This window comes from Phaseolus vulgaris, chromosome 2 (genome assembly GCF_000499845.2).
Source record: "Phaseolus vulgaris cultivar G19833 chromosome 2, P. vulgaris v2.0, whole genome shotgun sequence".
Classification (NCBI taxonomy): domain Eukaryota; kingdom Viridiplantae; phylum Streptophyta; class Magnoliopsida; order Fabales; family Fabaceae; genus Phaseolus; species Phaseolus vulgaris.
In genome coordinates this window covers 11,966,753-11,981,143 of record NC_023758.2, presented here as the reverse complement: position 1 = coordinate 11,981,143, position 14,391 = coordinate 11,966,753, and the positions used below count along the sequence as shown (strand labels likewise).

General features: G+C 34.5%; 1 protein-coding gene across 3 annotated transcripts; it reads left to right on the top strand.

Annotated features, from left to right (window-relative positions):
* The first annotated feature begins 1,657 nt into the window (after positions 1-1,657).
* LOC137810689 (paired amphipathic helix protein Sin3-like 4) lies at positions 1,658-13,534 on the top strand. 3 transcript variants are annotated; one of them, XM_068612079.1, is made up of 25 exons: positions 1,658-1,989; positions 2,082-2,115; positions 2,198-2,370; positions 2,760-2,912; positions 3,047-3,233; positions 3,334-3,432; positions 3,572-3,733; positions 4,203-4,515; positions 4,952-5,088; positions 6,527-6,602; positions 6,682-6,714; positions 6,839-7,122; positions 7,226-7,380; positions 7,575-7,702; positions 7,816-8,070; positions 8,781-9,482; positions 9,621-9,691; positions 10,391-11,023; positions 11,557-11,657; positions 11,760-11,898; positions 11,982-12,134; positions 12,239-12,402; positions 12,490-12,595; positions 12,716-12,898; positions 13,132-13,534. In XM_068612079.1, exons 3-24 carry the CDS (start codon positions 2,294-2,296, stop codon positions 12,872-12,874), a joined length of 4,287 nt encoding a protein of 1,428 aa, XP_068468180.1. In that variant the 5' UTR covers positions 1,658-1,989; positions 2,082-2,115; positions 2,198-2,293; the 3' UTR covers positions 12,875-12,898; positions 13,132-13,534. The 3 variants fall into 3 exon arrangements, with proteins under 3 accessions (XP_068468180.1, XP_068468181.1, XP_068468179.1); XM_068612080.1 differs by having other exon boundaries at positions 1,664-1,989; positions 2,082-2,370; positions 10,391-10,505; positions 10,578-11,023; XM_068612078.1 differs by having other exon boundaries at positions 1,664-1,989; positions 2,082-2,370.
* The last annotated feature ends 857 nt before the right edge of the window (positions 13,535-14,391 follow it).

Below are 14,391 nucleotides of genomic sequence, written 5' to 3'. Positions count from 1 at the left end.
TTAAACCCTTTAATACTTCTATTTATTTTTTAAAATTTGTATTTTTTTTATTTGAAAAATAAGTTTATTCAAATAAGTAGATTTAATGAATATTAATTAAATTAAACTTTTATTTATTTTTATAAATTTTTTATTTCTCAACTTAAATTTTATTTTAACATTGATATTTTTATTGTATGTAATTTTTACATAACATCATATAACTAAACATTAGTTACTTCAATTTTTAATGTTAAATATTTTTAATTTGAACTGCATAAAAAATTAAAACAAATCTGATAAATATTAAAAGTTGTACAATAATTAATTGTTTCTAAAAAATTGAATACATAACAATAAGTAAAAAAATAAGAATAAAAAATGATTGTATTAAATATTAAGTTCAATAAATATAAGTTAAAAATAAGATGAAGTAAGTTACAATTGACTATAAACTAGAAACTCCTAAGATATATTAATTTAAGACAATTTATATATTTATGCTGACAAAACTAACTTGCAAACTAATAAAATAAACTAATAGTTACTTTATTAGTATGACCAAAGATATAAAGTTTTTAATAGTTTTTTAAAGAGAGTATTCCCCCACAAACAAGAGGTTTTAAGACGAATAAGAATTGGATAAATAGAGCAAGAAAAACTGTAAATGCACTGCCCGATTTCAATAACAATGAATGTATATATACATATTAAATAATTATTAATTATTAATAGTAGTATTAATTATTAACATTAATTATTGGTCATTAAAATTAATGAATAATGAATGATGCATGTTTTAATGTGTAGAACGGTCGTGTTGCTTCACAATCGTTAATAAAACAAGCATAAATGAACATTGTTCCTTCATATACCTTAACAAGTGGCTATTTACAAGTTACTACAACCCTAAGATATGTTCGGTTATGGCTTCAAGCAAATAATAGTAACAATTGAGTGAACTATTTAACAACATACACTTTTTCTTGTGTTATGGTCAAAACTAAGTGGGCCTTGACATAGGGGTTAATTGGGTTTGAACTTGGAATGTTTGATACAAATGTGAGAACTTCTTTAACCTACAATAGCCCAATAACCAAAATATATAAACTATTTTAACAACCAAACTAGAACTATAAGAATCCTCATCAATAGTAAATCAATCAAAATATTCAAGCCACACAAAATGTAATATAATGTATTACCATAAGGATAAGGGCAATTAGGAAATGTTGTTTAATAAAATGGGGAATTACCCATTCTCTCACTATCTGTTAGACCTAATTTCATCATCATCATCCATCACTTAGAAGGAGTCTTGTAATACATTCTATTCACCAACAACTACTACTCACAAACTCATACCAAACAAAAAATAGAGGATATATATAAATATATATATATATATATATAATATAAATAATAAATAATATAAAAGAAAAAAAAACTATCAACATTATTACCAAAAAACCCGATAGGCCATTGCATGAATTTCATAATTACTTTTAAATAGTTACACAACAAGACAATCTCGCTATAGAATATCGATTTGCCCTAATTTAATTTCTGAAAACGTGTGTTAGGGAAAAGGATTAACCGCTTATAAGCGGTAAGAACTGCGGTGACCGGGAAATGAAGGTCAAATTTTACTACCGCCACGCCACCCTTATTTTCTCTTGTTCTTATATCACATCGTTAACTCTCTTTGGTTCTCTCTTTTATTTTCTCGTTGTCTCTTCTTTCTCTCGCTCTGTTTGCCCAGAAAATCAGAGAGAAAAAATAATCTTTTTTGAAATTCAAACTGAGAGAGAAAAAAAAGAGAAACTTCTCCTTGAAAAACCATGCTGTTCTCTTCACCACTTCAACGTTGACGCTTTCTGAGGAATCACAGGCTCCAGGAAAAAAGCTTTGTTACAAAGCATTTTCGCTATTTATCTTTTTTTTTTTTCTCTTTCGATTTTCTATCTTTTTTCTCGGGACTTCGCACTTCGGAGACTTGGCGATCACTCTGTAAATTTCGGTTTCCTTCGCTCTAATTCATCATCACGTTGCTTTACATTGAAGTAATGCGAATTTTGCTTGCGATTCTCTTTTTATTTCAGGATTTGGCTCCTCTGAGGTGATCTCTTCGCGAAGGTAGCGGTTAGGATTCTCGCTTCGCGTTGATTCTTCGCGGTTAGATCTGAAGTTTACTAATTACTCTTGTTTGAATGAGAAGCCTGAGGTTCTGGAATTTTGAATTCTTTCGGAGTTTGGAAATATGATTTGAAGTTGAAGAGGGAGAGTGTGCTGTTTCTACGCTTTGTTGTTGAAGATGAAGAGGTCTAGAGATGAAGTTTTCACGAGTTGTTCTCAACTCAAACGGCCTGTGGTGTCTGCTCGAGGAGAAGCGTAAGATTTTTTTTTTTGTCTTCAATTTTTGTTAGACTGTGCTCGTGTTTTGATTTTGTTATTTTTCGTGCTTAATGAAGCGTTTGTATCTTCAATCGAGTGGTGAGGCTTTTCATTTTTCGGTGCGGTGAAATTTTGTGTTTTCGTCTTCTTATGTGAAGTCGAAGGAGTTTCAATAGTTGTTCTGCTTTGTAATCTGTTTTTGCAGGTTTAGGCTTTTGTGAAGCGTGTAGTTTTGTTTTCGTTGGATTGTTTGACGTTGTGAAATGAGATCGGATGTTTCTTGTCTGCGATAATGTTTGAATCGTTCTCATCATTAGTTGATTTTTAGGTTTTATTTGTGGCTTGAGTTACTGTTCTAAAAATTTTATGAAATTTTTTGAATGAAGGTCCGGGCAACCGCAGATGGCAAACGGAGGTGCTCAGAAATTGACAACTAATGATGCCCTAGCATATCTTAAAGCAGTAAAGGATATATTTCAAGATAAGAGGGACAAGTATGATGACTTTTTGGAGGTTATGAAAGATTTCAAGGCTCAAAGGTTTGATCATGTTGTAACATATTCTTTGTCCACCTCGCCTTCTGCTCAATTATTTGTTTTTTGTTTATATTGGGAGAGAGGATCTTGGTTTTGTTAGTGGAAATTGAGTTTTTTTTCCTTTGGATGCATTGTAGAATTGATACCGCAGGTGTCATTGCAAGAGTGAAGGAACTGTTTAAAGGCCATAGAGATCTTATATTAGGATTTAACACCTTCTTGCCTAAGGGGTATGAAATCACGCTTCCATCAGAGGATGAACAACCTGCTCCAAAGAAACCTGTTGAATTTGAAGAAGCTATAAATTTTGTGAACAAGATAAAGGTAAGTGCATGGTTGAGACTAATTAATTTTTCCTCTACTGATTTTATTTTCAACCAATGGATTGTTTTGCTTTTGAGCCTGATGTATTCTTTTCATGCAGACTCGTTTTCAAGGCGATGATCATGTGTACAAATCATTTCTTGACATATTGAATATGTACAGAAAGGAAAACAAGTCTATTACCGAGGTCTACCAGGAGGTATGTGTGTCTGCCTATGTTATGTGTTGTTATGCTATTGTCTGTAAATATGTTATGTTATCCCTTTTCTTTTCTTTATTTCCTCTGGTAATATTAATATTTCCTTTGATTCTCATTTTAATCATTTGTATTTCTTCAGGTTGCTGCTATTTTCCAGGACCACCCTGATCTTCTTGACGAGTTTACTCATTTTCTTCCAGACGCTTCTGCAGCTGCCTCTACTCATTATGCTTCTGCTCGTAATTCTATTCTTCGTGATAGGAGCTCAATGCCAACAGTACGCCCAATGCATGTTGAAAAGGTTTGTCTCGAATTCTTATGCCCCTCTTTGTTGTTGAAGGCATACCTAAGGTGAGGTGCCAGAAGGGGTCAGCAAACCTTTTGCACATTGAAGTGCTGCTCCTTCCGTGAGGTGCTTGCCTCTGGTGCATTTATGGTTCCAGTGAGGCACACACTTAATATATTACTCATAACTGAAAATAAATCTAAAATGCCAGCCATCTATTTTGCTAACTAGGACGTTAAATTGGGTAAAAGAGTTATGATGGAAAAAAAATCAACACTTGTTGATGTTTGGGACTCTTGTCAGCTGACTAGGGCTTGTAAAGTGAACATCTAAATCATTTGTTTTTTACTGAATATGTTATGCCTAATAGTCAGTCTTTGATGATTTGAGAGCCCACCTTTTGTCTTTGATGACCTTTGTGGCTTTGTACCTATGAGTTTTATAGTTGCTCATCAAGATAACATTCTACTCATCTGCATGCCAGCGAGAAAGGACCATGGTTTCACATGGGGATCATGACCCCAGTGGTGATCGTCCTGACCTAGATCACGACAGAGGTTTGTTAAGGATAGAAAAGGAGAGGAGACGTGTGGATAAGGAAAAGGAACGCAGAGAAGATAGAGACAAGAGAGAACGTGAAAAGGATGATAGAGATTATGAGCATGATAGGGAGCGATTTCCTCACAAACGGAATCGTAAGGTTGAAGACTCTGGAGCTGAACCATTGCTTGATGCAGATGAAAATTTTGTTATGCGTCCTATGTCATCCACTTGTGATGATAAAAATTCTCTGAAAAGTGAGTATGTCATTACTTTTGATCTTGAATTTACCAACTTATTTTTGTATATCTTTACCTTTTATGTAAATAATCTATGATTCACTAATTATGGAACGTGCTTTGTTGTTTAATCAGGTAAGAAATAAATCAACGAAAAAAATCCAAAAAACATGCAAACTTAACAGTTAATTAATGGATGCTAAAAGTTGTCATCACTTTTCTGTCTCATACAATGCTAAAATATTAAAATGGAAAAAATATTATTCCTTTTTGGTGATAGAATTATCCGTAATGAAAAAGTGCTTTGAATTTTATATTTATTATCCAGGGTAGTAAGCATTTTCCTTGGTTTATATACAAGGAAAATCCTAATTTATTCCAAATTTGTTTTTGTACTTTAAACTCATCCTTTCCTTTTGTGGTTTGTTATGTATCTTAAATTTTGTCATTTTAGGTATGTACAGTCAAGAGTTAGCTTTCTGCGAAAAAGTCAAAGAAAAATTACGAAATCCTGATGACTACCAGGAATTTTTGAAGTGCTTACATATTTACAGCAGGGAAATAATTACCCGACAAGAGTTGCAGTCATTGGTATGGTTTGCATATTTATTTTTATTAGATACTTGATTTTAATGTTAAGATTCTGTCCAGATGGGTGATTTTAATTTGTCAATCTATGTTGTTTTGGCTGGCAATGAACATTGATTGACCTTAATTCCTTATAAATTTTGGTGTATTGTGAACTATCAATTGGATTATATTATTCTTGCTTAAACTGGAGAGTTTATTTACATGAAAGGAGTGGTGTGTTGTAAACTATGATTTTGGAGAATAAAGTTGGACCAGGCAAAATTTGGTTTGGGCCAGGGGGACAAAAAACTCAAGGGATAATGAAGTCCCGTGACTGATAGAATAAAAAAATTGAAGGAATAATCAAATTCCATGCAATAAATGTAAATACTATTAAGGAAATATGTTGAAGGAAGACCATTTTGAGCAGAATGTTGGAGTAGCTATGAAGGAAAGGACTTCAATGACTTTGAAGAAGTTTACAACGACAGTGAAAAATCTTTATAATTAGTTTCAATTTGCCTTAGTTAGTTTATCTTTATAATTATAACTGAGAGAGATGTTTGGTACCATTGTGCAAGATTGCTTTCTGATTTGGTGAGTGAAGTCAAGTAGCTTCAGAAGGAGCAGCTGGACTGGATAAACACCTTCCTCAAAAGTCCACAAAATTGGGGATTTCTGGATTTGGGATTGAGACTGTAATTGTTTGACACGAATTGGGCCAAAGGCTACTGTTCCTGTCTTGTAATTGTAACTGTAATGTAAATCTTGGGCTGTCAGTCAAATATTCAAATCCTCTGGCCCACAATGCAGTTATTAATCTTTCTTGCTAGATATGGGATGACCCACCTGGCTTGGGGCCAGACCAAATTTATTTTGAGTCTGTAAAATATGGCTGGGCCACACAGCTAATTGCAAGACAACATGAACTGTTAGAGTTAGCTTCCAATCACAATGTTTACATTAGATGCAATTGCTGTAGAATAAATTATGGTCATGTTATTTATGAAGTGAATAGTTGCTTTGGATGTAGTTTTAGTCTTTGGCCATTTATTCTTGACGGAGTTGGCAGACTGTTCCTTCCAAATCCTCTTTTTGTAAACTTGTCTATCTAGAAGTGCATTAAAATGAATTTTGGGCATTAAAGTATATATATTGTCAATGCTGCAGCTTGAACTTCAATAATTTGCTAAACTATGTTAACTGAATTTGTTTATGAAAAACTATAATAGACTAGTTCACTGATATCTTTCTGGAACTTCATTCCTCTCTCCTGAAAACTTGTATGAATAGAATATGATGTTAAAACATGAAGATAAATGGATTTTTCTCTTGGTCAATACGAGAACCAGCTCGACCTGCTTTCACTGTATTTCATACTGTAATATATATATTTCCCTGAATGTGTAGTCCTTATGCAATGCTATATGATTGACTCTTGGTCACTTTATTCTTCCAGGTGGGTGATTTACTGGGAAAGTATCCAGATCTTATGGAGGGCTTTAATGAATTTTTGCTACAATCTGAAAAAAATGGTATCATTCAAACTAATAATTTATTACTTTCCATGAAGTTAAATTTATAATTTATGTCTAATCATATCCTATGGTACAGATGGTGGATTCCTTGCTGGTGTTATGAATAAAAGTAAGATGTTTCAGTTTTCTGATATATGCTGCCCTTTTTAGTTTTATGTGAAATTACATGGGTTCACATGAACATTTGCAGTTTTATTGTCTGATCCCAAAATTTTCTCTTTTGTGTTTGTTAGAGTCCTTATGGAATGATGGACATGGACTGAAACAAATGAAGGGTGAAGACAGGGAAAGAGAACGGGATCGAGATAGAGACCGATATAGGGATGATGGGATGAAAGAAAGGGACCGTGAGTTCCGTGAACGGGATAAATCTACTGTGATTGCCAACAAGGATGTTTTAGGTTCTAAGATGTCTCTATATCCCAGCAAGGATAAGTATTTATCAAAACCTATAAATGAGCTGGACCTTTCTAACTGCGACCAGTGTACTCCTAGTTACCGGCTCTTACCAAAAAATGTATAGTTCTTTTATTTGTCTCTTTGTATGTTATCTTTTCTAATGGATTCTCTGAGATTCTCTTGCTGATTGTTTTGCATGTGTATTGTCTGTCCTTATGCAGTACCCAATACCTATAGCTAGCCAGAAAACAGAACTTGGTGCTGAAGTGTTGAATGATCACTGGGTGTCTGTCACTTCAGGAAGTGAGGATTACTCCTTCAAACATATGCGCAAAAATCAGTATGAAGAGAGCTTGTTTAGATGCGAAGATGACAGGTAAGAGCTTTCCAGTGATGTTTAAGTACATTTTAAAATACCTGTTTCGTTGATTAATCTTCTATGGCTGATCACTGTCACAGATGCCATATTATTGTAGTTTTTGTTTTTGCTATCATTGGGTTAATTAAAACATGATTTTTGTAAGTCGTCTATCACTTGCACTGCTGATATTATGTTAACTGCTATGGCAGGTTTGAACTTGACATGTTGTTAGAGTCTGTGAATGTGACAACCAAACGAGTAGAAGAGCTGTTAGACAAGATCAATAATAATACAATTAAAGGAGATATCCCAATTCGTATTGAGGAGCACTTAACAGGTATGTAGTCTTTTCAATTAATCAGGGGAATTGCTTAAAGCAGATATGCAGTGTGAAGTAATTTCTTGAATGTTTCCATATTTTGATGTAATTTTTCCTGTATGTTGTTTTAGCTATAAATCTTAGGTGTATCGAAAGATTATATGGTGATCATGGGCTTGATGTGATGGAAGTGTTAAGGAAAAATGCACCTCTAGCTTTGCCAGTGATATTAACACGCTTGAAGCAGAAACAGGAAGAATGGGCGAGGTGCCGTGCTGATTTTAGTAAAGTTTGGGCTGAAATATATGCGAAGAACTATCACAAATCTCTTGATCATCGTAGCTTCTACTTTAAGCAGCAAGATACGAAAAGCCTGAGCACCAAAGGTAATAAATAACGTTTCATTTCAATTATGTTGAATTCTCGAATCTCTTAATGTTAGAATATTCTGTTATGTATGCAAATTTTTAATTATGAGATAATAATTTTGTTGATGTCAATCTAACACTATAGTGCTGTTGCACCGTGGGCCTTTCAGCTTTGGGCCACTCTGTTAAAGTCCATCATGTCACTGCTTGCTGTTGTGCCTGTAATGGCACAAATCACAGCCATATTTGGGCTATTTGTTGCATTATCATGCCCAACTTTGATAATGGTTGAAAGCCCTTGTTTAGCCATACAATACAATACTTCGCCATTTAAGGCTTATTTTGGGGGGCAATTTGTGAGTTTTCTTCCTTATTTGGGGTTTTAAATTGAAACCTATTGTATAACATTGAGTGCTCTTGTGTCTGTGAAGCACAGCCTACTATTCTCTGGTGCCATCTCCATCCATTTCTTACATTTTCTGGCACTTTCCTAGTATTTCCCATATAGTGCATTTGGATTGATTTTTTTTACTTCATATTAAGTGATCAAAACAAACCGTTCTTTGTCTGAAGTCTAGACACCATGTAAAACAAAATCAATGGTATGCGATTACTTGAATGCAGTAAAATTTTCAGTACATGTTGGTGGTAATGATACAGCAATTCTTTCCATTTTCTTGACACCTTTCTATTTTCTTGACACATTTCTTTTATCAAACATTTTACAGCCTTGCTGGCAGAAATAAAAGAAATCAGTGAAAAGAAACGCAAAGAAGATGATGTTCTTCTTGCTATTGCTGCTGGAAACAGATGGCCAATTCTACCAAACTTGGAGTTTAAGTATTCTGATCTAGATATTCATGAAGATTTGTATCAACTCATAAAATATTCCTGTGGTGAAATTTGCACAACCGAACACGTGGATAAAGTTATGAAGGTTTGGACAACATTTTTAGAGCCCATGCTTTGTGTTCCTTCTCGGCCCCAGGGTGCAGAGGATACAGAAGATGTTATCAAGACTAAGAATAGTAATGTCAAGAATGGCACTGCAAGTGTTGCTGAAAGTGATGGTAGCCCTATTGTGGGTGCTACCAGCATGAATCCAAAGCATATAAATGTTTCCAGAAATGGGGATGGTTGTATGCCAGAGCCAGTAGACCAATCAACTTCTAGTAAAGCATGGCAATCAAATGGTGATAGTGGGGTTAGAGAGGATAGGTATCTTGATGACCGTGCAATGCGTAAAACTGAAACTTTGGCAAGTAATTCACAGCATGGTAAAATGAATAATATTGCTTTCCCACCTAATGAACTATCAGGATTTAATAATAAGCAAGACCAGTCCAGTGAAAGGTTAGTGAATGCAAATGTCTCACCCGCATCTGGAATGGAGCAAAGCAATGGAAGAACTAACATAGATAATTTGTCAGGTTAGCAACTTCAACAACGATGCTATGTTACCCTTCCATTAATTGAATGTAATCTGTCACTAATTTTTCTCATAAATTACAATCTTCAACTGTTACTTTTTGACAATGTATGGAACTGAGATGCATTTTTTGTACAAGGACTAATTGCCACTCCAACTAGACCTGTTAATGCTTCTGCTGGGGTAGGACCTGATATACCACCTTTAGAGGTACGGATTAACTCGGTACAGCTTATGTCAGTCTCAATTTAAATTTTGCTTGTTCTACACTCATCATCAGGATACATTTTGAGTTTCTATCAATAAACTAACATACCCTGGTGCTAGAGACTTCTTGCTTTGTGAATGTAAGTGTGGGTCACTGTTTGCAGTCTTCCCCTTGCATTTGCAAAGAGTCTGTTTCAGGATTGGTATCCATGACTGACTGGTCACCCTCTTTGTTTTGCTGTTACTATGAAGGAATGTTTTTGCACTGTCTGTAAACCAATTGATGCCATGACACCTTCTGAAAAAAATGGTTAAAATACTTTCTAATGCAAGTGAAACATCTTTACTACTCCAATGATGCGACAACTGTTTCTGATATCATATAATTGTTCTGAGTAAGCATGTCTTCAGATCTAGTTAAAATGGCAGCATTGATATAATAGAAGTTATATTGTGGACTTGAAAGGGTATATGACTGACATTACTCACTGTCATTAGCATCAACGCCAATTGCCTTAGAAATCTTGAACCATTATATTGCAAACCAGATTTGTAGTAGGTGGAATTTTCTCTCCTATACTTTGGTTTGTCCTTTTAAAACTAGTAATTCTGTGACATTGTTGCTCATAATGTTTTAATTTTTATATACCAGGCATCATTCTGAATAATTTGGTGATTTTTTGTTTCTCTTTCATGGCTTAGGGTGGTGATTCTGCAAGACCGGGTACATCCTCAAATGGGGCCATCACTGGAGGCACCAAAGTCCTCCGATATCAAGAGGAATCAGTTCGACCCTTCAAAAGTGAAAGAGAAGAGGGTGAGTTATCTCCTAATGGAGACGTTGAAGAAGATAACTTTGAAGTTTATGGAGGTAATGGTTTGGATGCAGTGCATAAAGAAAAGGATGGTGGTATGAGTCGGCAATATCAAGATAGACATGGGGATGATGTTTGTGGTGAAACAAGAGGAGAAAACGATGTTGATGCTGATGATGAAGGTGAAGAAAGTCCTCACAGGTCATCAGAGGACAGTGAAAATGCATCTGAAAATGTTGATGTTTCTGGAAGCGAGTCTGCTGATGGTGAGGAATGTTCTCGAGAAGAGCATGAGGATGGGGAACATGATCACAAGGCTGAGAGTGAAGGTGAAGCTGAAGGAATAGCTGATGCTCATGACGTTGAAGGAGATGGAATGTCATTGCCATATTCTGAACGCTTTCTCCTAACTGTGAATCCACTAGCAAAGTATGTTCCTCCAATGTTACATGAGAAGGACAGGAATTCAAGAGTTTTCTATGGAAATGATTCCTTTTATGTGCTTTTTAGACTTCATCAGGTACAAAATATCTATTTAAAAATACACCCTCTCATTTTCATTACCTACACTGATGATCTCTTCAGTTTCAGCTGTACAAAACACCAAAGTTAATTTTTCATTTAGCATTATTATTACTCTCTGATATTCTATTATTCACAAGAAATTAAGAATAATTTGTCAGAAATGTACCATCTAAACTCTCTTATAGACTGGTTTTTGCTTCTCTGTTTTTTTTTTGTTTAATTCTTGCTACTATTGGGTATCTGTTACTAGTAGATTCATTTGAAAAAGTTTGAGTGGGGCCAGATGACTCTCTGGAAAGGGGTTGTTTGTACTAATTGAAATTTGAGGCAGTGAGAGGAACCTTTTATGTATGTTATGAAAAGCTGGTTGCGTGTGAATCTTGGGTTCAGTGCATATGGGTATGGTTTTGGACAAAATAGATGTTTTTTAGTTTATTAGATATTCATTTTTTAGTATTTCCTTTTATTAAACTGAAATTGTATGCATATCTTTTCATTTTGTAATATTTCGTCTTATTTGTCTGACAGACATTGTATGAGAGGATACAATCAGCGAAGATTAACTCATCATCTGCTGATAGGAAGTGGAAGGCTTCGAGTGATACAAGCTCCACTGATCAATATGACAGGTGATAGACCTATGAAATGTATTATATTACAAATTACAATTTTTAAATATATGTGTGAATATCTATCTATGCAAAGACTGATGTGTCTCCTTTATGCTATAGATTCATGAATGCCCTTTACAGTTTGCTGGATGGTTCTTCTGATAATACAAAATTTGAGGATGATTGTCGAGCTATAGTTGGAATTCAGTCATATGTCTTATTCACATTAGACAAGCTGATATATAAACTTGTTAAACAGGTCACATACATAATTTCCTCTTTTTGTCGTTTGCACAGCTTACTATCTTTCCTACCATTAAAAGATATCTTATTTTATTTCAGCTTCAAGCTGTTGCTGCTGATGAGATGGATAGTAAGCTTCTACAACTATATGCATATGAGAAATCAAGAAAACCTGAAAAATTTGTCGACATAGTTTATCATGAAAATGCCCGAGTTCTTCTCCATGATGAGAATATATATCGCGTTGAATTTGTAAGCTTTTATTTTGCCTTCTTTTCTACACAAGTCTGCTCCTGAGTGAAGTTTTAAATAGTGTTACTAGTTCTGTAGCGGTAACCTAGTTAATTCCGTTGCAGTCACCTGGACCAACGAAACTGTCTGTTCAACTGATGGACTCTGGACATGATAAACCTGAAGTGACTGCCGTTTCAATGGACCCAAATTTTTCAACCTATCTACTCAATGACTTCCTGTCTGTCGTCCCTGACAAAAAAGAGAAGTCAGGGATTTTCTTGAAGAGGTATTTGATTAGTCAGTAGAATTATTAGTGTAATTGCATACTCGTGTTTACTTTTGTAAATTTATTTTATTTTATTTATATTGTCAGGAACAAACGTAGATATGCTGGCAGTGATGAATTTTCAAGCCAGGCTATGGAAGGACTACAAATTATTAATGGTCTGGAGTGCAAGATAGCTTGCAGTTCATCGAAGGTATTAATATAATAAGATTTCATAGTTGGTTTTACCCATTTTATTATAGAGTATGATACCTATTGGATTGTGTTCCCGAATTTCCAGCCTTACATGTTCTCCTTGGAACCTGTTTGTCAGGTCTCTTACGTTTTAGATACTGAAGATTTTTTGTATCGGGTGAGAAGGAAACGAAGAATCTTGCATCCAAAGAGTTCAGGCACCCATGAACAGGCACAGTCCTCAAACATTCGTTCAAGAAGAGTACAACGATTCCGCAACTTGTTTTCCATTACATGAATTGTCCATTTTGAGCTGGGCATGGTATGCAAAATTCTACATATTGCTACATATATTATATTGCATGTGTCATGCTTTCAAACAGATGCAGAACTAATACTTCCATCCGATATCAATTGTTATGATTAATATCTCTTACTATCAATATAATGAAATGCAGCTAAAAGTTTGTCAGTCTTTTGTTCTTTTCTAGTTAGTGGGAATATGCAATAAACAAAAAATCTGATTGGTAATTGTTGTCTGTTTGTCCTTTTCAGTAAAACTTGTCAAATGTCATTCGCAGAGGCGCATGAAAACGGCACCCTATACAAGAAGTTGCTCTAGGGATGCTTATCAGAAATAATTTTTTCAAATTTTTTCTGAGCAACCTAATAAATCTTACAGAATGGGGGCGCGGCATTGAGAGGAGATTGTTGTATACTGTAATCTGATGGCTAATGATGGCTCACAATAATGTAAATAAAGGTAATTTGTGATGTAACTAGAGGACCTTTTATTTCATTCATCAATATTTTTGTTTATTTAGGTTTTATTTTCCCTTTCACTTTAGCTGCTACAAATATTGAGGTTATTGATCATGGAACATTCGGTGGCTGCAATTGGCCTGCCGTTTCAAATACAAAGTGTAGACTGAGAGTCTGCCCACATCCTTTTTCTTTTTGTTTCTCTTTTGGTATCATTTTAGCATGGAAATGCTATGCGCTCTCAGATGTACATCGGACACTAAAGTAAAATCAGAAGAATGTAGCATACTGAGGGTATTTTTGCTTGTCTTGAAAGCTACTTATAATAGGGAGAGGCCGGTGGAATGATGAATTGAATTGGGCAACTTGACTAAAAGAGTATTCTTTTTGGGGAAAAAAATGGTATATTTGGACTTTTTGGTAGTTAATATGGCTAGAAGGATACAAGATAGACTTTGAGTTGCACTATGAAAGGAGCTCAAAAGGAAATAAATTGTACTGTAGAAGTTTCATCATTTGTTAGAAGCGTGTGTGATGGTGCAATGGAAGAATTGCAATTCATATACTTGTTTTTCTTAACATATTTATATTATTCTTTTTAAACAAACTATTTTGTCTCAGTTATATATTATTTAAGGGATGTTAAATGGATGTTTTATGAACTTGTGTAATGATAATTTCTCTGGTAAAAAAAGCCTTATAAAAAGGGTTATTCTCCTTGCACCATATCAATTTAGATCTGCATCCAACTCACTGACACGAAATGTCCGTTGTTTTTAATGATTTAAAATTTTTGTCTCTCGGATATTTATAATTTTTGTCTCCCGGATATTTAAATTCATAAGTCAAATTAGACTTCCACTAATATGACTTTGGATTTCACGATTTGAAAGTTTACCTGGATTTGAATATTAAGATCGGTAAACAAATATAAATATATCAATTATTCTGGATATGTCATAACTTAGGATATAATCATGGATTTTGAAATCTATGGAGGATAAAAAGGCAATTGAAGCAGTACCATTATGAAATAAGTTATAGGCAATTGAA

What these genes read in the sequence shown, in the direction of transcription:
- LOC137810689 (XM_068612079.1), top strand. Translation starts at nt 2,294, where the DNA reads ATGAAGAGGTCTAGAGATGAAGTTTTCACGAGTTGTTCTCAACTCAAA. An exon ending in TTACCGAGGTCTACCAGGAG is followed by an intron (nt 3,433 to 3,571) that starts GTATGTGTGTCT and finishes GTATTTCTTCAG; the next exon opens with GTTGCTGCTATTTTCCAGGA. An exon ending in TGATAAAAATTCTCTGAAAA is followed by an intron (nt 4,516 to 4,951) that starts GTGAGTATGTCA and finishes TTGTCATTTTAG; the next exon opens with GTATGTACAGTCAAGAGTTA.